At 35.5% G+C, this 27,093-nt stretch overlaps 3 protein-coding genes across 3 annotated transcripts; all 3 read right to left on the bottom strand.

Moving 5' to 3' along the window:
• Positions 1 to 7,134: 7,134 nt before the first annotated feature.
• Positions 7,135 to 8,470, bottom strand: LOC137024147 (protein rapunzel-like). Its single transcript, XM_067391353.1, has one exon. The coding sequence runs from the start codon at positions 8,320 to 8,322 to the stop codon at positions 7,135 to 7,137; it is 1,188 nt and encodes a 395-aa protein (XP_067247454.1). The 5' UTR covers positions 8,323 to 8,470.
• A 3,300-nt stretch (positions 8,471 to 11,770) lies between these two features.
• Positions 11,771 to 25,631, bottom strand: rpz (rapunzel). Its single transcript, XM_067410839.1, has 3 exons — positions 23,427 to 25,631; positions 20,185 to 20,244; positions 11,771 to 13,421 (listed from the first exon to the last, which is right to left on the bottom strand). The coding sequence occupies exon 3, from the start codon at positions 13,382 to 13,384 to the stop codon at positions 12,701 to 12,703; it is 684 nt and encodes a 227-aa protein (XP_067266940.1). The 5' UTR covers positions 13,385 to 13,421; positions 20,185 to 20,244; positions 23,427 to 25,631; the 3' UTR covers positions 11,771 to 12,700.
• On the bottom strand, positions 14,766 to 19,354 carry LOC137037085 (protein rapunzel-like). The gene is made up of 2 exons (XM_067410850.1): positions 17,964 to 19,354; positions 14,766 to 16,166 (listed from the first exon to the last, which is right to left on the bottom strand). The coding sequence occupies exon 2, from the start codon at positions 16,109 to 16,111 to the stop codon at positions 15,431 to 15,433; it is 681 nt and encodes a 226-aa protein (XP_067266951.1). The 5' UTR covers positions 16,112 to 16,166; positions 17,964 to 19,354; the 3' UTR covers positions 14,766 to 15,430.
• Positions 25,632 to 27,093: the final 1,462 nt, after the last annotated feature.

Raw genomic sequence — 27,093 nt, 5'->3', positions numbered from 1 at the left:
AAAAAACTGTAGTTACTGATTAGTTAATAGTGAACTACCACATACAACTGAGCACTATTACTTACTAATTCATTAATCAGAGTTTATTGTTAGTTAATAGTAGTTACTAGAGTGTTAATAATGCATTATTCATTTGTTCCTGTGTAGTTATTCATTAATGAAGGATCAGTATTCTAAAGTGTCACCTTGTTTCATAATTAGCATGGCAGATCGTTTCTTATTTTGTAGTAGTGTCTAGTAGATTTTGGGAGAAGAAGAGTAAGCAGATAACATCAACTTTTGGTTCCAAAACCTGAGGTTGCTTTCTGTTCCTGGTCTGCAGTGGTCAGTATCTATCAAAAGTGTTCCAAAGAAAGAATGGTGGTGAACCGGTGACAGGGTCATGGGCGGGTAAGACTCACTGATGCATGTGGGGAGCGAAGGCTGGTCCGTGTGGTCCGATCCAACAGACGAGCTACTGTAGCTCAAACTGCTCAAGAAGTTAATGCTGGTTCTGATAGAAAGGTGTCAGAATACACAGTGCATCACAGTTTGTTGTGTATGGAGCTGCATAGCTGCACTGTAAAAAAAATCCCGTTGTTTCTACGGAAAAATACCGGCAGCTGTGGTTACCAGAACAATACTGTAAAAATGACATCTAACCGTAAACATACTTACGGAGTTACATGTGAATTTTACATTTTAAATCTGTTAAATTTACAGTAAAATAACGTATTTCATTAACTGATATAATGTTAATTTACCAACCTAATGAAGTACTAATATCTGTTTTGTACCTTTATAATACACTGACAGTCACCAAACACAGTGGTGATGAGAGTCACATGATGAATCAAAGTTCATCACATGCAGCTTTTCCACAAGCTGAGGAAGACAATACTAATACATAGAAGGTGCACACAGTGTCATTCACACACACACTAAACACCATCATGGTAACATGCATGAAATTTTAAAAATGCAATAAACATTAATTTAACAACATTAGATGTAACATAAAACCCTAATGTACATAACTGATTAGAAAAAAATGAGAAAAACTAAGAAGAAACAGAGTTATTTCAATGAAAATATATCAAATGTGAAGTGTCACGCAGGGAATTGTGGGAATGTCAATTTACGGTTTTTCACTGTAAATTTTACAATGAATTGTTATTTTTCACGTCCAAAAACTGTGAATTTAACGGTATTTTACCGTAAAATTACATTAAATGTACCGTTAGATCTATTACAGTTATTCACCGTATATAGTACGGAAACTTTCTGTAAACCAATCAACAGTTTTTCACCGCAGCATTTTTACAGTCTTTTACTGTTAAAATCACGGTCATTTTTTACAGTGTGCAGACCAGTCAGGGTGCCCATGCTGACCCCTGTCCAACGCCGAAAGTGCCAACAGTGGACACGTGAGCATCAGAACTGGACCACGGAGCAATGGAAGAAGGTGGCCTGGTCTGATGAATCACGTTTTCTTTTTCATCACGAGGATGGTCAGGAACACATGGCACCAGGATGCACTATAAGAAGGCAAGCCGGCGGAGGCAGTGTGATTCTTTGGGTAATGTTCTGCTGGGAAACATTGGGTCCTGCCATCCAGGTGGATGTTACTTTGACACATATCACCTACCTAAGCATTGTTGCAGACCATGTACACCCTTTCATGGAAACGGTATTCCCTGGTGGCTGTGGCCTCTTTCAGCAGGATAATAATGTCCTGCTACAAAGCAAAAATGGTTCAGGAATGGTTTGAGGAGCACAACAACGAGTTTGAGGTGTTGCCTTGACCACCAAATTCCCCAGATCTCAATCCAATCGAGCATCTGCGGGATGTGCTGAACAAACAAGTTCGATCCATGGAGGCTCCACCTCGCAACTTACAGGACTTAAAGGATCTGCTGCTAACATCTTGTTTTCAGATACCACAGCACACCTTCAGGGGTCTAGAGGAGTCCATGCCTCGACGGGTCAGGGCTGTTTTGGCCATAAAAGGGGACCAACACAATATTAGGAAGGTGATCATGTTATTTCTGATTGGTGTATTTACTTTATATAGCACTTTTAGTGTTCAGTGCTTTTACAAAACATAAACAAATACATTTAAAGAGTCCACTCTTATACGTTTGCTGTTTTTTTTTTTTTTTTGTGCTGTGGTGCAGTTGTTTCCAGTCCAGATCAGTCTAATCTAAGTACTAAGACAGGGTTTACAGGCAACCTGCCCCTCTGCACATTAAGTCCATCATTCAGACTCAAGAGATCGATAGACGGCAGGAAGCTGGAAAATGTTCAGTGGCTTGTTGGAGGCTGTATATGGATCACAGTCCATTTCACCTAAGCGTGTCTTTTGATGCTCTTAAAAACGACGGTTGAAACCTCAATCCCCAAACCCTACACCACAAGACTCTGATTAACAGAGAACACCAGTGCTTTCCAGTTCGTAAAACAAATCTGCTTTTTGTGCTGTTGGACTTATTGAAACTATTAAAACCTTTTTTTTTTTTTATTGAAATAAAGCTGGAATAAAATATTAGATGGAAAACTTTAAGCTAATTTTTGCTTATTTGTTTTGTAAGAATTACTAAATGGAAATAAATAAAAACTAAAACGGAAATAAAAATTCATTCAACCTTAAAAGTAATATTTAAAAAAAATCACATACTCACATAATAAAAATGCTAAAATATAAAAATAATTTAAAATATTAATAAAAAATATAATAGTATTCAAATAATATTACACTGATTGGTCAAAAAATAAGGTAGAAACATTGATACAAACATTGTATTGTTTTAATGTTTTATTTTGTGTGACATGAAAATAAATTATACATACAAAAAATATTTTTTTATTCTTTGTGTGTGTGTGTGTGAGAGACAAAAAATAAAGTAAAATAAAAAATTTAATTAAATTTAAATTAATAAAATAAAATAATAACAAGTACAGTCCACTCATTAATTTTCCAATTTTCCATACTTTGCAGGAGAAATTGAGAAATGATATCACAATATCACTGCTGAAACATGTTGTTATTCTTTATTGGCGATATTTGCATATGTGCACAAACAAATGCTGTTGACCTTCAGAAAGGTCAGAAGAGAGAGAACAGCATTACACTGAGGCTCAAACACATTGTGTGAAATGAGAGCGAGTGCAGATGGAGCCAAAACAAGATCAATATACCGATTAGAACTGTAATACGCTAATGGTTTGGCGAACGAGCGGACAGAAATAAACCCATGAGCATAATCAGAGTGTCATTTACCTCCTGCTCCAGAAGACTCAAACTGACACTTTATTTTCTTTAAATCACCTTCCCTTTATTGAAATGAGGTTTCCATGAGTCCCTAAGCATAAACTTAGCCTCAGATCATTTAAAATGTCACTTTAATTATTAATAATTATAATATTAATATTTGCTTTGTGAACATAATCTGCTTTTTTAAAGTCCTTAAAGAATTAGTTCACTTCATAATTCAAATTTCAAATAATTTACTCACCCCCATGTTCAAGATGTTTATGTCTTTCTTTCTTCAGTTGAAAAGAAATGAAGGTTTTTGAGGAAAACATGCAGGATTTTTCTCCATAATGGACTTCAGCAGTTACCAACGGGTTGAAGGTCCAAATGTCAGTTTCAGTGCAGCTTCAAAGAGCTCTACATGATCCCAGACGAGGAATAAGAGTCTTATATAGCGAAACAATCAGTCATTTTCTAAAAAAAATAAAAAATTATATACTTTTTAACCACAAATGCTCATCTTGCACTGCTCTGTGATGCGGCACGCATTACGTAATCACGTTGGAAAGGTCACGCATGGCGTAGGCGGTAGTATTGCCGTCTCATTTTCTCCTCCAACTTCAAAAACATCTGACATTGTTGTTTTACCTTTTTTTTGTAAAGTGCGTTTGACTTAGTCTTTGACGTTCGCTTTGCAAACACTTGCTTGGTAATTCCGCCTACGTCACGCGTGACATTTCCAACGTGATTACATAATGCGTGGTGCATATTCAGAGGTTTTATAGGCACAATCAGATGCATCAGATGGATAAATCTAGTGCGGAGGCTGAGGGTGAGCTGGTGTGTGTCACAGTACAAATGTTTTAATGCTTTTTATCAGATCAGGCCACTTAAAACCAGGAAGCCGGTCGATGGTCCACTCTGACGGATAGGTAATGCTATTAGCTCAGGCTGTGATTGGCAGATGCAGCCAGAGTGAGGTATCAGGGGATTGATTGACCGCCTTAGCAGTACTATTATGTTGAGATTCATAAGATCACTCATTTATTTATTAAATATTGATATTGACCAATGCCCTTTCCTGAAGATGGTTGTGGTTTCATTTCCCTTTATTTAAAAAAGTTTTAGTAAGTAGTCCAGCAAAATAACTGTCTGTGTCATGCTGGAATTTTGGTCTAGTAACAGACAGGTTTAAGGTTTAGCTCTTTATCGGAGATGGAAGCCACTTGGATCAATATCTCCAACAGGACAGAAGCCTCAACCGCTAATGAATACAGGCTGAGCCATGCGTTTCCAACAGCTGCTTTAAAATCTCTAAATATTCCAGAGTCCAGATTGTTTTAAATAAGATGCTGCCTTCCAAAGAAAAAAAATGGAAAATAACGCATGAATTGCTATTCATAAATATGAGGTAAATAATGTTTCTTTTTACTTCAGAACAAGAAAAGAATTATTCCTAATTTGTATGTATTTATTCGTTAAAATTCTGTATTTTGAGAGAGGATTGCATGTGGTTGTAATGACAATAGCAATTTGCAAGCAAGAAATTGCCCCTTTTTTTGGCATATTGCAGTTTTTATGAACATGAAAATTATGGTGCATTTTCAGTTATGGAGTTTCAGTTAAGTAAACTACAACAAATACATTAATGTAAATTTATCTTGGGTAGAAGGAAACCTTACATTCAGGAATTATTACTGTCAATTAATGTATAATAATAATTATCTATCTATCTATCTATCTATCTATCTATCTATCTATCTATCTATCTATCTATCTATCTATCTATCTATGTATCACATCTAACATAAAATTTTGTTTGTATAATATGTGCACACACACAGAGACATATATACATATATAATCTCTTTTAAAGTTTAAAATAAGATTAAAATGAAAAGAGGTTTATGTTGTTATAAATAAAAAACTTATTGGCATATAAAGAGGACAGTCATATTGGATTATGTGTGTAGGGGTCAAAGGTCATCACTCATGGTGGTTTTGGGTGTAAGGTCACAACTTGAATGATTATGAATGGCTTTTAAAGATCTTATTCCAGAGGGTCAAATTAGGCCTCTAATAACATTGTTTATTTTCAGTATTATTTTGATTCCTTGTGATATTCAGTACAGAATGCATTTACAATATTTTTTTAGCATCACCTCACAATAGAAACACACAGAATGGAATACAATGGAAATATAATTCTCCCTCTTGGGTGTTAAATGATGGATTGATCCTTCACTCGGCACCTCAGTGATTTTAATGACTGCATCCGGAGAGCTGATCACAGCACTTTGGAGCTCGTCGGCTTTATATTAACTAAGTGAAACGTCACTCGCCATGTTTCTGCAGCCGCTGGCCAGAAAATGCTGACTTGGGTACAAAAACAGTCATTTAATTAAATGTGTCGGGTGGTATATCACAGCAGTGGATGTTGGAAATTGATTCCAAAATATTTCTTGGAAACGTATGCATTTTGCAAATGTTCTCACTTTGCCCAGTTTGCTGAGGCAAGACAACTGGACTTGTTTCATGAGATGACTTCACTGCTTCTTTTCATGGTTGATAGGGCATTTTTTTTTCTGTTGACTCTATGTAGGTCATTCTCACAAAGACCAAACTGCCAGTCCTGGCACTGTTTAAATACAGAGTACTTAGCCCAAAAGCCATTTCCCCTATCTTTTCACACAGCTACACAACACTGTTTTTAGAATGATATTGTTTAAATGCATGATTTCAGACATAGATACATACACATTTAAAGCATAACATAAAAAACTTGATAAAATGCTTAGAAAATTGCATACACAGACGGTCTGGTTAGTTGAGCTAGTTAGTTTGAAAAATCACTTTGGTTTCATTTTAGAACAAAGAAAATGAAGTGAAGAATTACAATAAATGCAATAATTAGATTTGTTAGACACAGTGAGCTGACAATGAACAATGCCAAATAATCACTATTTTTCAAGGCATATATCATAGATAAATAAGGTGCAGTTATAGTAGATTTTTATATTTAGTGTGATTTAAAATACTGTGAAATACTGTATACCCAGCTAACAAAAATGTGTTCTAAGAGCATTTTACTAACATTCCCTATTAAGTGGTGAAAAAACTATATTATATTATATTATATTATATTATATTATATTATATTATATTATATTATATTATATTATATTATATTATATTATAAATTATCATCCAAAATGTCAATTTTTTCTTGGTTAAAGAAATAATACAAATTAAATAAAATGTTAAAAACAACCCAAGTTGGACTGAAAATGGACAAACCCAGAGATTGAGTTGATTTTAACCCAGCGGTTGAGTTAAATGTTTGACCAACCTGCTGCGCAGTTTTATTTAACCCAATTATTGTTTAAAAATTACTGTATGGCTGACTTAAAATAAACCCAAAATAGGTTGGAAATTAAAAATCAGACACATAAGGAATTGAATAAATGTTTATTTTTTTAATTATTATTCATTAAACTTATTAAAAATGTTCATTTATTAAACATATTAATAAATGTTAATTTCCAACATACTTTGGGTTCATTTTAATTTTTAAACAATAGTTGAGTTAAATAAAACTACTCAAACATTTAACCCATGGGTTCTCCCATTTCAACCCAACTTGGGTTTTTTTTTTTTTTTAGTATAGATTGTATAGATAATGTATAGAGTGTATAGATAATGATTTCGGTCTAATATTTTGAAAACATTATTAAGGACCAGTTGACTTTAAACAAACATTCTATCAACCTGGAGACCAATTCCTTCATCCCTGGAAGAACATTTGTTCATACCTTTGAGAGAACATTGCCAAAACATTAGCTAAAGTTCTGAGAACATTCCCTGTTAGCTGGGTAAATGACTAATGATCATGTTTAAACTTTCTAAATCTCCTCTGCATGCACACAGACATTCACGCTCTTGTGTTTGTCCCAGTAGTGACATTCTTCAGGAAAACTGGACACAGCAAAGCTCTCCTTGTGACGACTGATGGCATGAACCAGAAACCCAGCTAACTGTTCCTCCAGAAGCTCCACGACAGCTTTGGCATCTCCCTTCCTCGCAGGACCTTCCATCATCTGTTTTATGCTCTCATTGGGCACAGGCTGAGGGGCGCTGCAGAACGAGACCACCAGGTTTACGTCATTTCCTTGAGACACTTCAAAATAACTCTGTCCGGCCACACACTGAAAGTTTTGTCCAGCTCTCAAGGTTCTAATTTTGCCCAAGTTACTAACGACTCTGATGGACCAGCTCACCCAGTCGTACTTCTTCACCAGGAAGTCCAGCAGTTCTTTGGCCATTTCCTGGAGGTTCCCATCCTCTCTCTCCTTCACAAGCCTCTTGATGTCCAGTTCAGCTTGCTCTGGAAATGACTGTACGCATTTCTCTATCGTTTCCTTCATTTTCATCTCAATTTCTTGGATTTTCGCGCTCCAATCTTGAATCTTCTCTTGCTCAGCCTCTTCGCCCTGAGTAAGGAAACAATATCCCAGCAGAGCGATTATTCCCAGGCAGAGCAGCTCCTTCAGCCTGACGCAGAAGTCTTCCAGGAACCGCCTGTTTTTGGCTTCGTATTCTTCCACAACATCCAGGATTGGCTCCCCAAAAGTGCTGTTCCCCATCACAGCATCATAAAGCATGTAGAGATTCTTCTCTCCTCCTGTTTTGGGAAAATGCTGCAAGAACAAGCGTTTTCTCACCTCCTTGTACTCCGGTTTGGCCTCCAGAATGTCAATGTATTTTCTAAACTGGTTGCATATATTTTCCTCCACAGTAAAGAACTGAGAATCCAAGCGTCCCTTTTTAATCTCGCAGTTGATGTCTTCTATTTGAGATGAGAGGACATCCAATTTGCTCCTCACAACTAGAAATTGATCTTTGACATATGTGATCTCCTTGCTCTCCACATTGTCCAAGACCAGCCTCAAAACTGGTGCAGAAGCTTCAAACAGAGGACACATCTGTCCAACAGCGCTGGCCAGCACCTCGGCTCCCCTCTCAAACATCTCCATTACTGCTTCAATCGCCTCCTTCTTCTGGGCTACAACCCTCTCTAGTGGATTGGACATTTCTAAAAACAAACAAAAAGCAATTACAAAAAGACGCCTTTCTTTCTTTTTCTAAGCCAGATACAAAATTTCTTTACACAGTGTTGCATAATGTAAAAACGGTTGCAAACATTTTAATTGATCAGAGGTTGTTCTTTCATAATTATGAACAGGTTGTTTTTGTGTGTGTCCCTTTAAATGCAAATGAGCTGCTGCTCTCGACCGCTTTCCAGAAGAGGGCGGAGCTTTAACATCTCGCACTTCGGTTGCTCAACAACAACAAAGCTGGAGAATCTCACGCAGCCAAAATGACGATTGTCAATAACGTGTTCAAACCAGAGTCAGACACTGATGGAGAGAGTCCAAAATAGTTGTTCTTTTTTTTCTTTTTTGCTGCACACAAACAGTATTCTTGTCGCTTAATAACATTAAGGTCACGTGGACTATTGCTACTTTTCTGGACCTTTAATGTGGTACTTACCTTATCAGAAACCTCTCGGATTTCATCAAAAATATATTAGGCTAATTTGTGTTCCGAAGATAAACAAAAGTCTTACGGGTTTGGAACAACATGAGAGTAAATAATGACAAAATATAAACTGAAAAAGCAAAGCGAAGTCTCTCTCATTCTTGTCTGGGAAAAGACGTCATAAATGAATATTAGAAAAGCTACTTTCCTCAGACAGTACAGCCAAATATATGGGAGACAAAAAAAGGCCTGTCATAATGATGTTTTATATAATTATACAATTTTTCTTCTCATAAATCATCTTTCTGAAATCTAAATGAGTAAGTATTTCACATTACAGCAAAAAGCATTAAGTATGCATGAAAGCCTTATTACGTTGCTAATTTTACAAGGATAGCCAATTGTGCCATCAGCATTTTTTCTATTTTAAATCTGCATGCATGTTAATAAGCAAACCATGTGAAATCAAGTCCACACATATTTTAAACCTCTAAATAATCACATTCAGATAAAAAATAATGCGATTTGCGCTTAAGAATCATATGTTGCGTATATGGCACCACTGAATGTGCATCTTCTGTTCCGTAAAGGACACACCTCGAAAAGCGTTTTAAAGCGCAGTCTTGCTCATAAGTGTCCTACATGCGCATCACAGCATTAACCAGAGCAAAAAAAGATTTCAAACAGGTTTCTCACGTCTGGCAGGTCGAAGAGCTTCTGTCCGAATTACGTGTCCGAAATTCAGGTTTCCCTCAGGTAATGGCTTGAGGGGGATATTTGTGATGATCGGAGTGAGTGTGAAATGAACAGAAGAGACAGCGCGAGGGCGCGCGCGAGAGAGAGTTGCGCGCGCTGAGGATGCGTTAGGATATTTTTGGTTTGGAAAGCCCTTGGCAACAGTCGGATAAATGTCTCATTTTTGACGTGCTTGGCTGTACCTTGCGTTTTATTCATCAGTTGACAACAGATAGAAGAGTTTTGTGTTGTTTCTAGAGAGAACTAGCGCGCAATGATTGTTCATCAAGAGGAATATTGCGCGCAATGCGCAACATGGAGCAGCTCCAGTGGATCACGAAACATGCGCAGATATTTTCCACACAAGGATGGCAGGTATTTCACACAATAATTATGTGTTTGAGCTTAACGATCTTTATATTTTATGATGTTATAACGTATCAAACTTATGATATATTATTTGCCGCCTTCATCCAGGGGAAAATCTTAATAACAGCTGCTCTGTGCTTTAATGTTCTCTTCTCTGAGCGTGTGCTGATGAAGGAGGGTCCATATGCATAGGCTATATTATGAAATTATACGCGGATGAAATCAAATGCATATGAATAGCCTATAAATATGGCAAATCAAGTGGCGGATATACATTTATTTTCTAACAATCTAAACGTTTGGAAATAAGTCAGGTGTGACCTTGTGTCTGAATGCGTCATGCATGGCTGACATGGAAGATGACTTATTCCCATGAGACCCAACAGAGAAGATGTTTGCTTTTGAATGATTTTCAGCCTTATAGCTTATAGTGTTTGGTACGTCAGAAATAATTTAATTTTATAAGCCCGTTTTATTACATGGTGATTCTGATTATAGGCCTATTACAGGGAGACCAGAGATTGTCACATGGGGAAGATGTCATAAGGATGTATTTCAGATAAATTTTTGAGTCTAAAGTTTTTCTAAAGCCTTTTTTCTTTTCTCTCTTTTTGAAACCTTTAAACTCTCTCACATTTGTGTGATAATGTTATAGTTGATGGGTAAACAACACAGTAAAAACAAACAGATACGATTATTTTATCTGAAAACATATTTTTGATAAATATCAGATTGGCATAGCTGCACGATTGACTGAAGTTTCCTTTTCCCAAGTAAAATGCCAAACCATTGCTGTTTCCTTTTACATTTTGACATTTTTGTTTTGTATATCATAACTTAATATCATACATTTTCTTTCTTTCTTTCTTTCTTTCTTTCTTTCTTTCTTTCTTTCTTTCTTTCTTTCTTTCTTTCTTTCTTTCTTTCTTTCTTTCTTTCAGAATCACGTGTCCATTTGATTTGACGCAAGAGTCTTTGCAATGGTTTCTGGCTGATGACGTGAGATGACGCGTCGCGGACCACGACTAAAGATCTGTCTTCTGTGATGTCACACGGGGTAAAGTTAATCTTATTAATGTTAATGTATAGGCTATAGGCCTACTAAACGAAATGGGATTGTTTAATACAAAAGGAAAATTAGGAGAAAGTAATTTCCTCTGAACTGAACTATTCAAAGAGAACTTTTGTTTCATAACCATTGTTACCTGTACTAGATTAGATTAGTTAAATTTAATCTAACATTATACCACCATTTACTGACTAGTTATCAAGGTTCAGCTACCCCCTGCTGTTAGATTTAGTAACTACACCATTGGGTGTGCAAAAAAGCAACTTTTCTTTACGATCATTAAAAAGTAAAAGTGAGTTCTGATTAAATATATTTTTCCAACAAAATACAATTTCTATTTTAGTATAGTAGATGTTTTACCTGAGCCCAAGTTTTGGAGGGTCTTCAAAAGTCTGAACTATTTCCTGTCTGCTGCATTTAACGCATACTAATATGTAAAATACATGTATTTATATATTTACCATTTGAATTAAATGCATTTAAAAATGCAAAATAACCAGATTAATTTATAATAACATCGTGGTGAGATAATGTGTTTTCAAAAGCAAACGTGCTACAATATGAAATGTTTATAATTGCAATTTGCATGCTGTTTTTATATACATTAAACCGTGTAGATTCTATAAAAAGTAAACAGCATATTTTAAGTCTAAATGAGCTCAGGTTGTGGTCTTTTACTGCCATCTACTGTTAGAAGATCAGCATACACTAATAATAACATCAAACATTGGCTCCCATCTTCCTGAAAAAACACCACCACACACACTAATATAATATATATTATATATATACATAATGTATATATGAATTTGAGCGTCTCTGAGTCAAAACAACTTGGAATATTTCCTTGTATCTTTATTGAAAAATGTAACAATGTTGTACAATCGTACGAGTGCAACAGCATCCCAAAGACTGAATTACAAGAAAATGTATTTTAATAATGATTATGAAGGCAACATGTTCCAATCCTTGAGACATTCAAAAAGAACATGAAACACAAAATTTATAGGAGTATATATATATATATGCCAGTGCTTTTTGGATAAATACATCTGAAGCAAACGTGATTATCAAGATGAACTTCAGTCGTGTTAGATCAAACGTGCAGCACTGTACATTGCGTCACAGTACATCAAGTATAATATTTTCATTTATCCAAAATAAAAAGGGCAAAGGAATGCAAAAAAAAACCTTCAGTTTAGATATCTCTTCTCATATTAAAATATATGCTCTGATAATGTTCTAATGGCACTAAAAATGTCACACTGAATCTACTACTAAACAGATTTAAGTATGGCAAAAAGCATAAATATGAAAATTTAATTGACAGAAATTTTGATCTTAGTATGCACAGACAATTGTATGCTCTTTATTTTGCAACATTTGTGAAGATAGATCTTTATATTCATGTAATGATGAAGCTTTTAAACAATTTTCAAGGTGACACTGCTTATGAATGCTTTTGAACTTTAATAATATTTATATAACCACATTCAGCATTGTGTAGATTAGTGTGAATTATGTTTGTCATGTAGTGTTAAATTGAGGAAAGGCATGAAGAAATGTGATATATATAAAAAAAAAAAAACAGAAACAAGAAGCAGATTAAGATGGCATCACTGTGTAACCGTCAGCATGACCTGCGCTCATCAGGAGGATAATGCTGCATTAGATGCTGCAGGTCAATGATGTCTATTAGAGGAAAAGGCAAAGCACGAGTCAATAAAGAGCGTTGGTTGTGCAGAAAGGTTTCACGATCACTTGCATCTCCTCAGCACCTCCTGCATTTTCTCCTGCACATTCTTCATGTTCTCTTCCCACTCCTCGTTCCGAGATTCCAAGTCATCCCCTATGATGCCGTAGTAGCCCATCAGAGCGATGAAACCGATGCAGAACAGGTAGGCCAGTCGGGTGCAGAGGTTCTCCATGACGCGCTGGTCACCCTGCGAATGCTTCATGTAGACGTCTAGGACGGGCTGGCTGAAGAGTTTGCGCTTTCCAATCACGCCTTCATAAAGCGTGTACATGTTCTGGTCATCTTTGTCATTCATGAAACTCTCGACGAAATCTTCCTTCTTGCGTTGCACTTGCTCCGGCTTGGCCTCCACGATCTCCATGAATTTGCGGAACTGATTGCGAATGTTTTCCTCCACCTCGTGGTACTGTTTGTCCACTGTTTCTTTCTTGATTTGCAGCAATGCTTGACGGTTCTGCTGGGAGATTTCATCTAGGGCTCGATTCACGCTGCCAAACTCGCGCCTGAGTTTCTGCATGTCTTCATCGTCCACATGGTGCAGCACCACCCGGATGAGAGAGCCCGCCACGCCGAAGATGGGATTGACTACCGCTGCTGCTGACGAGATGGTGGCCACACACTCTAGAACCTTCACAAGACCCCTCTTCAGCTTCTCTGGGTCGTCGAAGATCTCATTGTCTGCCATTGCGTGTGGAGGAAGATTTTCTTATCTTATAGTTCCCCTGAAGAAGGAAACAGATCACAATCTCAGTGTTAAAAAAATACTTATTTAGAAGAATTATTCTGGGTTCAGGTCATGTTAAGCTCAATAAGCATTTTTGGCATGATGTTGATTAATGCAAGAATAATTTTGTTCTTTATTTTCTAAAAAAAAAAAAAAAAACTAGCAAAAGTGAGGCACTTTTAATTGAGGTAAATTGGGTCATTTTTTGAGGATTTAAAAGCAGAAATGCAACATTTTTTAATGTTATTTTAAAAGCATCTACATTTATTTTGTTACAATGTACATATTATTTGAGCTGTAAAGCTGTTGAAATCATAAATTGTACAGTTTTTAGGTTTTGTTTTTTTTACATCAGTTTTTTACATTTTCATGGCATCTAAAGCCGGGCACACATTATAGACTAGCTAAAACATTCTAAGACTTTGCTCAACATACAGCGATTTTCTCCTGCGACTGAAGCAGATTTAAATACTTACACATGGGATTTGAACACTGTCTGTAATCGCAGACTAACTTAACTAGCTCTGACTGTTTGAGCGTGATCAATTCACATTCATAATCATATATATATATATATATATATATTATGTTATATTATATTATATTATATATATGCCAGTGCTTTATGGATAAATACATCTGAAGCAAACGTGATTATCAAGATGAACTTCAGTCGTGTCAGACCAAACGTGCAGCACTGTACATTGCGTCACAGTATATCAAACACATCAAGTATAATATTTTCAGTTATCCAAGAAAAAAGGCAAAGGAATGTAAAAAAACCTTCAGTTTAGATATCTCTTCTCATATTAAAATAGATGCTCTGATAATGTTTTAAATGGCACTAAAAATTACTCTGAATCTACTACGAAATAGATTTAAGTATGCCAAAAATAAGCATAAATAAGAATATTTCATTGACAAATGTTTAGATAGATAGATAGATAGATAGATCGATCTTTATATTCATGTAATGTTGAAGCTTTTAAAAACAATTTTCAAAGTGACACTGCTTATGTACGCTTTTGAACTTTAATATTTATATAACCACAGTCAGCATTCTGTAGATTAGTGTGAATTATGTTTGTCATGTAGTGTTAAATTGAGGAAAGGCATGAAGAAATGTGACTAAAAAACAGAAACAAGAAGCATATTACAGGAAATGAGATGGCATTACTGTGTAACCTGTGCTCATAATGCTGCATATATATATATATATATATATATATATATATATATATATATATATATATATATATATATATATATATATATATTTTTACAAACCTTATGTTAGATACGATTACTTGTGATTAATTGATTTAACTGCACTAAATTCTACACAACATGATTTTTTTTCTCACTAAATCATGTTAACATGCATATTTTTAAGTATTGTGGCTATACTTTTGCAACAGTGAGTACATAAATGTCTTCACTTCCATTATAAGTGCCTCTGTAGAACCAAAATTAAGACTTTTACATTAGACTGATCAACAACAGCAATCTGCCTCTGAAACTTTGACAACTTTGCATTTAATGCAAATCAAAGCAATTTCCATATTCACCTGCATTCTGCAGTCATAGTCCTGAGTGATCACATCATGAATTGACTTTGCAGAAATCACATTTGGTCTTATAACATGACAAATACAAAGACAAACTGCCATAATATGAACGGAAAAAGTATATTCATTTATTGTGCAAAGAATCACACAGCATAAACAAATAATTATACAATAATTCGTAATAATTTGTAACACAAAGATTCACAACATTTGAAAAAAAAAATTCACAATGACGACCAAAACATGCGTAATATTCTTTAAAAATATTTTAGCAGTGATATACTGTATTAAAAGCGTTGCTCTACTTTAGTATTGCCATTTTACAGACCCATCTTACACCCCACATGATTTATTGAAAATTCCTGATTCAAGATTGCTTATGACATTAAAACTTTCAGCATATGAAATGGATTTGTCTCAGCAGTTGTTCAGTGCATCTTCAGTTTTCCTCAGTGCATTGGTCCAGAGCTTCTTGCATCTTGGTTTGAATCTCAATGACCCTCTGGCCCCATTTGTCTCTCACTTCATCCTCGTCATCTTCAGTGACAGCGTAGTAGGCCATCAGCGTCATAAGACCGGTGTAAAACAGGTGGGCCAAGTGAGAGCAGCGGGCCTCCATCACTTTTTTGTTCCTTTTACAGTCCTCCAGGTACACTTGTAGGATGGACCTCCCAAACAGAGCGGAGCCCTTTACACCGCGATAAAACACATCTAAGCTCATGTCGCTCTCATCCTTCTCGTAGATCTTCACAAACTCCTGCATGTGGCGATCTGAGTTCTCAGGGTCCAGTTTTACTCTTTCCACCATGGTGTTGAAAGCACCGTACTGATGCTTGATGACCTCCTCATGTTTACCAAAATTCTCATTGATCTCGTCAATGCGGATCTGTTGGAGCACCTTCTTGTTCTTCTCTGAGATGCTTTCCAGCTTTTCGTGGATCTCCTTGAAGTCTTTGTGCATCTCATGGTCCTCCTCATCCACTAGGCCTTTCTTGACGACCCCGACCACTGAAGTCACAATCCCAAAGAGAGGATCTATGGAGGAGGCGAAGGAGGACACTTTCTCCACATAGCACAGCACTTTGACCGCAGTCGCTTTGATCTGCTGTTTTTCTGCCATAGATGGGTCTGAATCTTGGACTTTGGCTCTTCTAGTCTTTCAGTCTTGTCTGATTCTGAAATGAAAGGAAAAACAGAATAAAAATGTCAATACTTCTGTCCTCCTGAACAACATTGAAATTTGAAACTGGCATGCATCCTTGGACATTTTATTCAGTTTGATTTTAAATTAAGATAGTGAGTACCAGATTTACAACACAAACCCTCTATTGTAAAAAAAAAAATAGGACTTACTAAAGACACAAAGTGAAAAATTAGCAATGAAAAGGTGTGGACTTTCTTCGTACATTGAATACAGAAGGCGGTCTGGCGGAAGCTAGATATTTACTTGTTAAATATGGATATTTTTCTTACACAAACAAGTCGCTTCGCATCGGATGTGTCAAGAAAGTCATATACACCTAGGATGGCTTGAGGGCGAGTAAAGCTTGGGGTCATTTTCATTTGAAAGTGAACTAATCCTTTAATAAATAATGTAATGAAATTTACTAAGGTTTGCACTAGTCAATTTACAGGTATTTGCAACATGTCTGTTGTTAGATCACACACACCTGATTATCATAAGATTATCAGGTGCGATTATTATAGTACTGATTATTTTGCAACCCTATGTGAATTTGAGTTGAGTTGTCATTATTGAAATGATCTGACTGTGTCTGTGTTCTTTAATGTGTACATTAATCCAGAACTTTCCACTACCATCGGTACTTTTATGGGATTGCGTTGGCACGATAACTTTTTTTGGCAAGAAAGTAAACCTGCAGTGTCAAAATAGAGAGATGCTTTGTGTAATTTCCTTCTCTGTTTGAGTATAAGTTTATACTAATATATTATATTGAGTATACATTTATATTTTAAATTGAAATTTAACCTTTCATTTCATTCAATGCTGAAAACTATCAAATAATTCAATGCAAAATTACAAAATTTTACCTGATATTTGTGCGTTTTGCATTTTTATGCATCTTTCAGTATTAAGCCATTGGATTAGCAACATACTAACATCAGTCTCTATTGGAATCAATTTTGATTAGAGTCTCTTGTGCTTTTATTTGAGTTGCTGCCTATGTAGAGTGCCCAAATTGATCTCTTGTGAGGTTCAATAACCATCAGGTTCCTTAAAAGGCAGCTGTTTATCTAAGCAGTAGGTTTTGGAAATTGGAATAAAGCTATATTTGTCTTTCTATGACCATAAAAGGTTGCTGTCCAGTTCTGAATCTGCCATGTCCAGAGCGGTAATGATCAACTGTACCTTTTTTTCCCCTCAATAAGTAACTAAAATTAAACGTTCACACCAGGGACATACCTGTAGATATTTAAAATATCTAAACTGTCTAATAAGTGTATATAACATTATTCTTTATTTATAGGTTTTTGTGCTTTCAGAAAGGAAGTTCACAGGAAGTATTGACTCATGTTCACATAAAATAAGGGATTTTTCAAAAGTACTAATCAAAAACCGGTTTGCACAGAAAAACAAACAAAACTAGTAATTCTAAAACTAAAACAATACAGTTGATAAGCATGTTGAGCTTGACATACTCATCAAACCACATGGCATAATGAATGATGTCATGTTTGTGATTTTATTCATGTTTATTTACGATCAACAAAAAGTTTTTTTAAATGAAACAGTTTCTTGTATAACATGCAGTTTATCTTATCAGTCACTAAAATAGGTTTCTAGACTGAATGAATGGTAGTATGGCTTGTCAACAGGCTAACAATTAGCTTCAGAGGGAGGTTAGATGAACAGCTAAACACATTCTGTACATGAAGCAGCAATATTATTCCATACCCATGTCACGGGATACACGTTTAAGCAGGAGAATGTTCTAAGCTACAAATCTTACCTTTAAATGCGTCTGCAGCTGTTCAGTTCCTAATGGTGCTGCTGCTGTTTTTGTACAAGCAGCCACCATTTCACTGTCCGGTCTGAGAAACAGCCCCTCCCTCTTTGTCAAAAAAGGGCAGGGTGTGGGAGTGACTCATACCAAAGCAATGCTGATTGGTTTAGAAGAGAAAAAAAAAAAGAAAAAGAAAAGCATGCAGCTTTTCCGCAATCCCCTTTCTGAAGAACACACACACCCTGCATGGAAAATGGCTGCAATGCGTTCTACCAAGTTCAGTAATGAATCTTGTCACTTATAGACAAGAATGAATAACTAGTAGGAGCAGATGAGTAAATTAGAGAACATTTAGTCTGCCTGGAGAAAAAGAACAAAAAAAAGGAGAAGAAGAGGAAATTCTGACATTGACTAGTCTAATACTAATGCATGAGTCAAAAAGTATACTATTTGTATGTGGAAAAACTGTTTATGGGCCTCAGTCATCAAACACATGCTGAATGAATTTCTGTGTACAGTAGATCGTAAAACAATTCTTGCATTTAATTAAATTCAACAATTACATAAGAAGGTTTTATTCATTCATATCGCGTTTCATGAATGAGGCTGTGTGTGCAGGTATGTCCTGTTGTGGTTAATCTGGTTAAGTGAGAAAAAAAACAACACTAAAGCATAAACAAAGAATGAATGAACGCTGAAAGGAGAGGCTGTCAGGCAACTGTGCATGTCAGCTGCCACTGAACAGCTGTAAGAGAGTCAAGTTCATGACAGATGTGTGTTGTGACTGTCAACTTTGTGTGGGATCATTTTGTAAACAGAGTGCCGGCAGATTATATTGAATAGCTAAGAAAATAATATGCATTGAATGCTTGGAGGAAAAGGTCACATTTTCTGCACATTGCTGCACATTTTTAAAGACAAATTTAAAGCTTTTTAAGACCTGAAGAAATAAAAATTAATACTATACATTAGGGGTGTGTAATATTGACAAAAAATATTTTTTAAAGTTGTTTCAAAAGCAATATTTGTCACCTTAAATTGATTTCCAGGGGCATTTTTCTAAACTTATTTGATGTATGCCTCACCTTTTAGGTCAAATTCTAACATTCAAAATCAATTCTATTAGAATAAAAGCACAGTATAGGGCTGTTACCAATCAAATGAAATCATCAACAAAATCTTTGCAATGTAGAGGTGACACAGAAGTGGTATTAGAAGTGGCATTGATATATGTACACAGCATTTACAATTTGTCTGCATACATTTAATTCAATATTTAACTATGAAATTATTTCTAATTTTAACTTGTTTTAATGAGCGAGTCATTCATTCAACCGATTTGTTCAAACGACTGATTCAGTCAGGAACGAAGTAAGTGACCACCTATATTGAAAGGGTCGTTGAATCAATAAAACTGATTTTCAAAATGCGGATTCAATCAATATATATAAAAAATATATGTCTGTTGCATAGAGACTGTTGTGCTGTTCTTCAGTTTGAAATTTTCGTTGGCGAGATGAAGAAAAAACAAACAATATTGACAATAATGTGTCTAAAATGTAACTCACAATGTCAACTTATTGTTTATATAACTGTTGTATAAAATAAATCATATTTGCAATCTTTCTGATTTAGGGAAAACAGCGCTCTTGCTCATGTGATATTGTAGACTACATCATATCATATGATATACTTATAAGACAAAAATTCCCATGTATTTTGTATTTTGAGGACATAACTGCATAAATCATGCAGTGAAAGTGTTAGTGACAAACTCATGTCAGCTCGCACATCGTTAAAACAATAATTACGATATCATCATAGACAACACTTATCACACACGCACATAAAGAATGAACCTACAATGGTTACTGAACTGACATTTACCCAATTTCTTCTGCTTTCTCTTCCTTTTGCGTGCAAGACAATATCTACCGCTGTCGTAAATGCCGCGAGGCCCATGAATTGTCATGTGAACAAGCAAATCCACGCAGAAAAATAAAATAAAAATAATATGTACGTTATAATTTGGTACATGATTTAGAGTTGTCTAAATCAAATTGCCGTCTAAAATTTAAGACCTCTCATATATAAATAAGACTTAAGACTTTTTATGGCCTTAAATTTTAAAAATCGAATTGAAGACTTTTTAAGGATCCATGGGAACCCTGTTAACAGAGAATGAGTGTCACCTCTAACCAATTAAGACAGGAAAATTAAATCTTACGTTGCAGTGAGAAAGACCAGATGTGCCAAATAGAGATCTTGTTTTTTTCCTCCCAAGTACCTGCAGCAAAACAGAGGGGGAAAAAGAAACTTTTAGCAAAGTATCATCAGAGAGTTTCTGGTCAGTTATTTGTTAAAATGTGATAATCTTGATAGTTAGAATATCATCAGATGTTTCACACAGTATGCTGTCGTTTTCCAGCAAAGGTGTGTAGAAATTTACAGCTATTGTTGCAAACTAAAAGCCTGGTAATTTTTTTGTAAATATATATATTCCATTTCACACCTTCCCAGCTAACAGGGAACACTCTCAGAACTTTAGCTAACATTCTGGCAAGGTTCTTTCAACATTAAGAACAAACATTCTTCCGGTAACGTTAAAAGAACATTTGTTCAAAGTTATCTGGTCTTTAATAATGTTCCAAAACATTAGCACAATACATTGTTTACACATCGTTCATGGAAGATTTCGACTTGAAACATTTTAGATGGATGCTTGATTTTTTAAATATTATTCAAAGAACATTCAGTTGCGTTCCAATTATGTTTGCAAAAAAAAAAAAAAAAAATGCTATGAAAGCAAGACAGTATAATTCTAAAGGTTCAATCAATGTTTTATGTCACTTTATGGCTCTTATTATGGCATAACTCTACAGAAGCATAAAAGGTATGGTTATAAAATCTAACATCTTTTGTGGTGACAATGTTGGCATTGCAAGTAAATGTCAGAGCTACTTCTTTAAAGCAATTAAACAGTGACATATCCACAAGATATAAATGTTTTTGATGTCAGTGTACATAATGGCTCATTAAATAATGACTTTACAAAGAAATACTATGGCATAACTGTACAGAAGTATGGCTGTAGTACAGAGAACTATACAAATATAAAAGTTAATTTTTGTTAAAAAGCACTATTAGATAGGCAACCGGCCATCACAATAAGGACACTGCATGATGCAGTATGAAGCTTTGTCAAATTCATCTACCCAGTTGAAAAACTATTGTCAAACAGAAAACTTTAACATTTACACTTGCTGGATTTACAAGTGTACAAAATTTAGTAGTAGTTTATGAGAGAAACGAGCTTATGAAACTTCACAGCAGAATTATGATGTGCAGCTGCCTTTAGGGGTTAAATTTTGTGTCAAACTGTTGACTGTGATGGTATTGTACTGAGAGCTTGGAGAATCAAGCAAAAAAGCAGATGCAACTCTAAATAAGAGCATGTTTACTCTGTTTATTTTTTTTCCACTGGAAACACAGACCCTTGTTCCTGATCCATCCAGAGGGGGCAGTAATTTACATTTTAAGATTTCTGATAAAAACGCTAGACAGTGACAAAGTGAAAGGGTGTCATTGACTGTGATGCCCCCATGAGGCCTAAAATTTAACTCTTTAAATGCTGGATGGTTTTAGGATATGACTAACAAAGTTGCACCTACTACATCCTCCATCCTTTCTATTCTTTCAGTATTTAACCCTTTCAGTTCATCTTACCAAATATGATTAGGTTCATTTATATTAACTGAATAACTCACTTATGACACAACTTCCCTCCATTTCCAACAGGACAGGCACACATAAAATCAAAAGATGTATGATTATTGATTAATAAGATGATCATTTTTGAGTATTTAACCCTTTCAGTTCATTTTTATGCCTTATCTATTGTAAACAAATATGCTTAGGTTCATTATATCAATTGAATAACTCACTTATTTAAATATGACACAACTTCCCTCCAATTCTAACAAGACATGCACAAATACAATCAAAAGATGAATGATTATTGATTAATATAATAATCACTTTTGAGTATTTAACCCTTTTAGTTCATCTTTATGCCTTATTTATTGTAAACAAATATGATTAGGTTCATTATATTAATTGAATAACTCATTTATTTAAATATGACAACTTCCCTCCATTTCTAACAAGACATGCACAAAAAAAACAAAAAAAAAAAACATCAAAAGATGAATGATTGATTAATATAATTATCACTTTTGAGTATTTAACCCTTTCATTTCATCTTTATGCCTTCACTTGTGTAAACAAATATAATTAAGTTCATTGATATTAACTGAATTACTTAAATATAATATAACTTCCCTCCATTTACAACAAGACAGACACATATAAAATCAAAAGATGAATGATTATTGATTAATATGATAATCACTGAAAGGGTTAATGTGTCATCTGCACCAACACAAGCCCAATAGCAAAAGTAGTAAGTTTCATATATGTATACACATATAGATAGATAATTAATAAAATAAAAAAACACTGCTGCCTTAACTAGTCCATATCAGAACATAGACAAGGGTCCTGATGACTCTCTGCTAACACTAATCTGAGACTGGTCCATACTGTGTGCTTAACTAGTGCCATACTACATGCTTAACTAGAAAAACAGTTCATGTCAGTGTTTACACTCCACAGTCACTAAGTTAAGACTGGAAAATGATCTCCTAAAGGTTTCTCCGAGTCTACAATACTAACCCTAACTCTTATTATTAGTTACTTAATTGTAAAAGATGATTATTTTTCATGCAGTTTTATTTGAAAACAGTTTTATATGCTTCAGCACAGTGATAAACGACGCAGAGTGTCGAGTGAGTCAGGAAGTAAGTCGTCCCAACAGCACTCACCACTCCAAGGAGCGGCCATCTTTAAAGCTCTCTATCAGTTCACTCAGAGAAGCTAATATGTCAAAATTATCTTGTAAAAATCACATAAATACTCAATAATATATATGATTTACAAGCTTACAGTACATTTAAGTGTGTTTAATTCTTCAGGGACCATCATTGACATGTTTCCTCTCTTTCTTTTCTACAGCATTGCCTGTCTGTCAAATTGGCCACTTCCCTTGGACAAGCAGCCAAGGGATCAGGACAGAACAATTGCTGACCATCTTTAACAAGCCAAAGCACAACAATTCAACATCTTCCTGTGTTTTCCCAACCAATGTGAGTATTTTAAAACATCTACAGCCCATTTGGAGTGGATCACTTTCAGCCAGCTGCTGTCTTCCCTGGTATAGCTCCCCCTAGCAGCTCCCTTCATATTTCCTTGTTCATGCTAACCATGATATCTATTCTCACCCTATACAGACACCATGCAAGACTTGTAAAAATCCATATACAGGCATGCATTAGGCCAATATACATCCCAATGGGCCCATCCATCCATCCATTAGTGGCCTGGGCCATTGGAGAACACAGCTCCTCTTACCTTTTCAGACTGCTCTCTCCAAAGTCCCTATCCCGACTGTAGCTACTTCTTCTTCCCAGCAAACACTGCAAAAGAGGCTCTTCCATTTTAGCTCAATATGGAGGGGTGTTCAAATTGGACTATACCATTTAAACTGGTGTACAGATGGCCCTGGGGCCTCAAAAAGGGCCCTTTGGCCACCAATATTAATTCAAGTCTCCACTTGCTCCATTGAAGAGGCATGTTTGAACCCCTATTGACCAGCCCCCTCCTCAAGCCACAGTTGACCTCCCCCAATGACATTCAAATATTCCAGGCTTCCAACAGTCAGATAGTCTATACAGAGAACCGACTGTCACTTCTGGAGGCAGCTGAGGGCACACAGAGTCTCCTGACAGGCCAGCTGCCAAGCTCTGCCATTGGTGACACTTGGTGGAAGCTATTCTTGGGGGGCTTTTTATTAAAATAAAGCTTTGAGTAATAAATTAAGGGTTAGATTAAACTAAATTTATCCAAATAGGGGACTGAAATATGAGCCATCTGTTGCATATGCTGGCACAGAGTTAAAAAGCACACTCTTCCAGTGGTGTCAGTGTGTGTCCAAATAGGACACCTGTTTCTAGCATAAATAAAGTAGCTTAGCAGCCTTAGCAGTGGAGGTTAATGTATATTTTAAGGAATACCAATAAACAGGTATACAAGTTCTGATTTGAGACCAACCACTGTCTTATATCAATAAGAAAAGCCTCAATATCATCATAACAAAGAATTTCTGAGGGCACAGACATTTCCAAGCTACTGCTCCTTTAAAGCCAATAAACATGCTCTAAAATTAACTCTTAAATGATCTCATTAATGCATGAATCAGCATACAAGAACAATATTCATCCAATAAAACAAAAAATAATTATATGCAATCAGTGCATCATACTGTGATGCTGTAACGTACAAGTACTTTCCACATGTTCTGGACATGCAGACAGACAGATATTTTTCTCTGCAAAATGGTGCAAACACAGGATATGTGTTTTAAATGTGATCACTAGAATATTAGGATGTCTTGAAACATAATGATTGCTAAAACTAAGAATACCTCCCACAGAAGCAAACATCTATCTAAACACATAGAGGTGTGAAGTCACAGGATGTGTAAGGTCACAGTTAGAAAAAAAGATATCTGGGTATTGAAAAGCACATGTACAGACCTACACAAGTTTATTTTATTTTTTGTCTGTAACACCATGTTTTGCTTTATGTGTCAAAGACTCTATACATTAGACATTATAATATTTGCATGTTTATCTGCTACAAATTAATGTAGTTTAGAAATCTACAATTTGAATGAATGTAAAATACATAAAGACTGGTGTGCAAACAGTACCAGGGTTTATAACACAAATTTGAAAACAAAAGGATTTTGAAGAATTTTGTGCATTTATTGTGCTATGTTGTGCTATTAGTGTTTTAAACTTATTATAAAATAATCATTATGCCATCACCATTTCTTTTTAAACATTTAAATTCAAAATATTAAACATATAGACACCATTTCAGTTTAAAAGTGCAAATAAAAAGGCTCTGGCTAATCAGTAGTTACTCAGTTTAGTCAAATGTTGTCTCATGTTGTGCTTTTGTGTGTGTGTGTGTGTGTGTGTGTGTGTGTGTGTGTGTGTGTGTGTGTGTGTGTGTGTGTGTGTGTGTGTGTGTGTCCAGTAGAAGTAGAAGCCACATTGGTAAGTCTTACAACCCTCCCAGTCTGTTCAGCCATTATATTTCTAGGGTTTTAACATGCAAATGAAAAGATTGTATAGCTGTTCATATGTTGTTAAATAGGCCTATATTATGTTATCTCAGGACGTCTGTGGTCCTTTGGTAGACCATGATTGTGATTTCATCCTGTTATTGTCTTTAAGTGGGTGAACTGAAGGTGTTACAACACTCATCATTTGCGGTGTCTGTACATAAACATGCTTAGATACAAAAACCGAATCAACTAAAATGACAAAAACGCTTACCGGCGCCGTGCAAAACCTGAAGGGAGAATGCGGCAAAGCTGATGTAGCTGCGGGTGGGATGTTTTGATAAAACTGAGAAAAATTACAATGCATTAAACTACCAAAGTCTTATGGCGAACACAATCCAATAACAGTCGAGTGAAGGATTATTTTCAGACAGGCATCTATTAACTGGCCGACGCTGTGTGTTTTCATCACTGGCAGGTGTACGCGGCCTAAGAATCAGCTAACTGATCTAATGTGAAACATCGCAACATCGCCTGACAACAGATTACTGATTCTGATATGACGCCAGGAACTGAGACAACATATGAAGGTACGATGAAAACAAAAATGTCAAACGTAGACTCACAGTCAGTCTTGATGTTCATGGATTGCTTTAAGAGATTTTGTTTACGCGTCGCGTCCGTCAGTCATTTAGACGAACCTCAGCACAGTGTGCGTTTAATGTCGTATTCTATAATATTTATAGCCTATAACGAACTGGCTGTATTTGTATATTAAATATAGACATTTGTATACTAATGTCAGAAATGAGTAATAAATATTAGACATTAATTTAAAATATCCGACCTCAAGTCTAGACATATTGATTTAAAAGTCTTGCATGAAAGATAATTTTACTATTTTATTAAAGGCCTACATTTGAAATGGGGATTACATTTGATTGAGTTGTTCTTATCTTTCTTTTGTTTTGTGTTTTCATTTAATGGAACTCAAGAAGGTTTCTTTAAGGTATGTAAAAGATCTGTATATTAAGAGTCACAGTGGCTGAAATGTAGGTTTCTTCTTTCTGTAAAGTTCAAGTCCAACAGTTTATTAAAGGGGTGGTTCAATGCGATTTCACTTTTTTAACTTTATTTAGTGTATAAAGTTGCTGCTTGAACATAAACAACATCTGCACAGTTACAGTGCTGAAAGTTCAATGCAAACGGAGATGTTGTCTTTTAAAGTGTGGCATAATGGAAGTGGAGTTTAATGCTGGATTTGCACAAAGGCTTTTACTGAAAGAAGCAGTTCCTACTTTAAAAGCAGAAGCTGCTGTTTATTGGCTTCAAACTGTAAGTACATTTTATTGTTTGTACATGTCTTTTAAACACATAGTTCTGTTGCTATTTTTGGTTGCATCAAGGACATAAACAAAGACCAACGCGTTTTTGCTTCACTAGCCAGTTAGCTAAATTCTACAAACACCAACAAACTTTTGTGTTCAGACAAACAGTTGTTCATGCTACAAATTAAACGCTACCTTTACAAAAATGCCACTACTCGGTCATGTATTTACTACAGTAAAGCTTTAATGAGGATAAAACCGTATATTGAAAGCTAACAAACAGCAGTGTCAGCATATCTAAACACTTTGACACAAATACAAAATGAAATACCATTCATAAACGTCTTTTTAAAACCGTGAATGCAGAGGTTCTGCTTGACCCTCTTCATCTGGATCTGATTCGGGCTCAATTTGATACAGCAACATAGACGCCATTATTTACATTTCCACTGAAGCAACAAATTGTCAGAGGCGTGGCGTTTCCGGATGCTTAAGCTAATCACAATACACTGGGCCAGCTAACCAATCTGAGCACATTGTGTATTTTGTAGGGAGTGGCTTCATAGAAGCAGGAAGTCAAACGAGCCGTTCATGACATTGGAAACAGAGGTGTAGAATA

Source organism: Chanodichthys erythropterus, chromosome 2 (genome assembly GCF_024489055.1).
Source record: "Chanodichthys erythropterus isolate Z2021 chromosome 2, ASM2448905v1, whole genome shotgun sequence".
Classification (NCBI taxonomy): domain Eukaryota; kingdom Metazoa; phylum Chordata; class Actinopteri; order Cypriniformes; family Xenocyprididae; genus Chanodichthys; species Chanodichthys erythropterus.
This window is presented reverse-complemented; position numbering and strand designations above follow the sequence as displayed.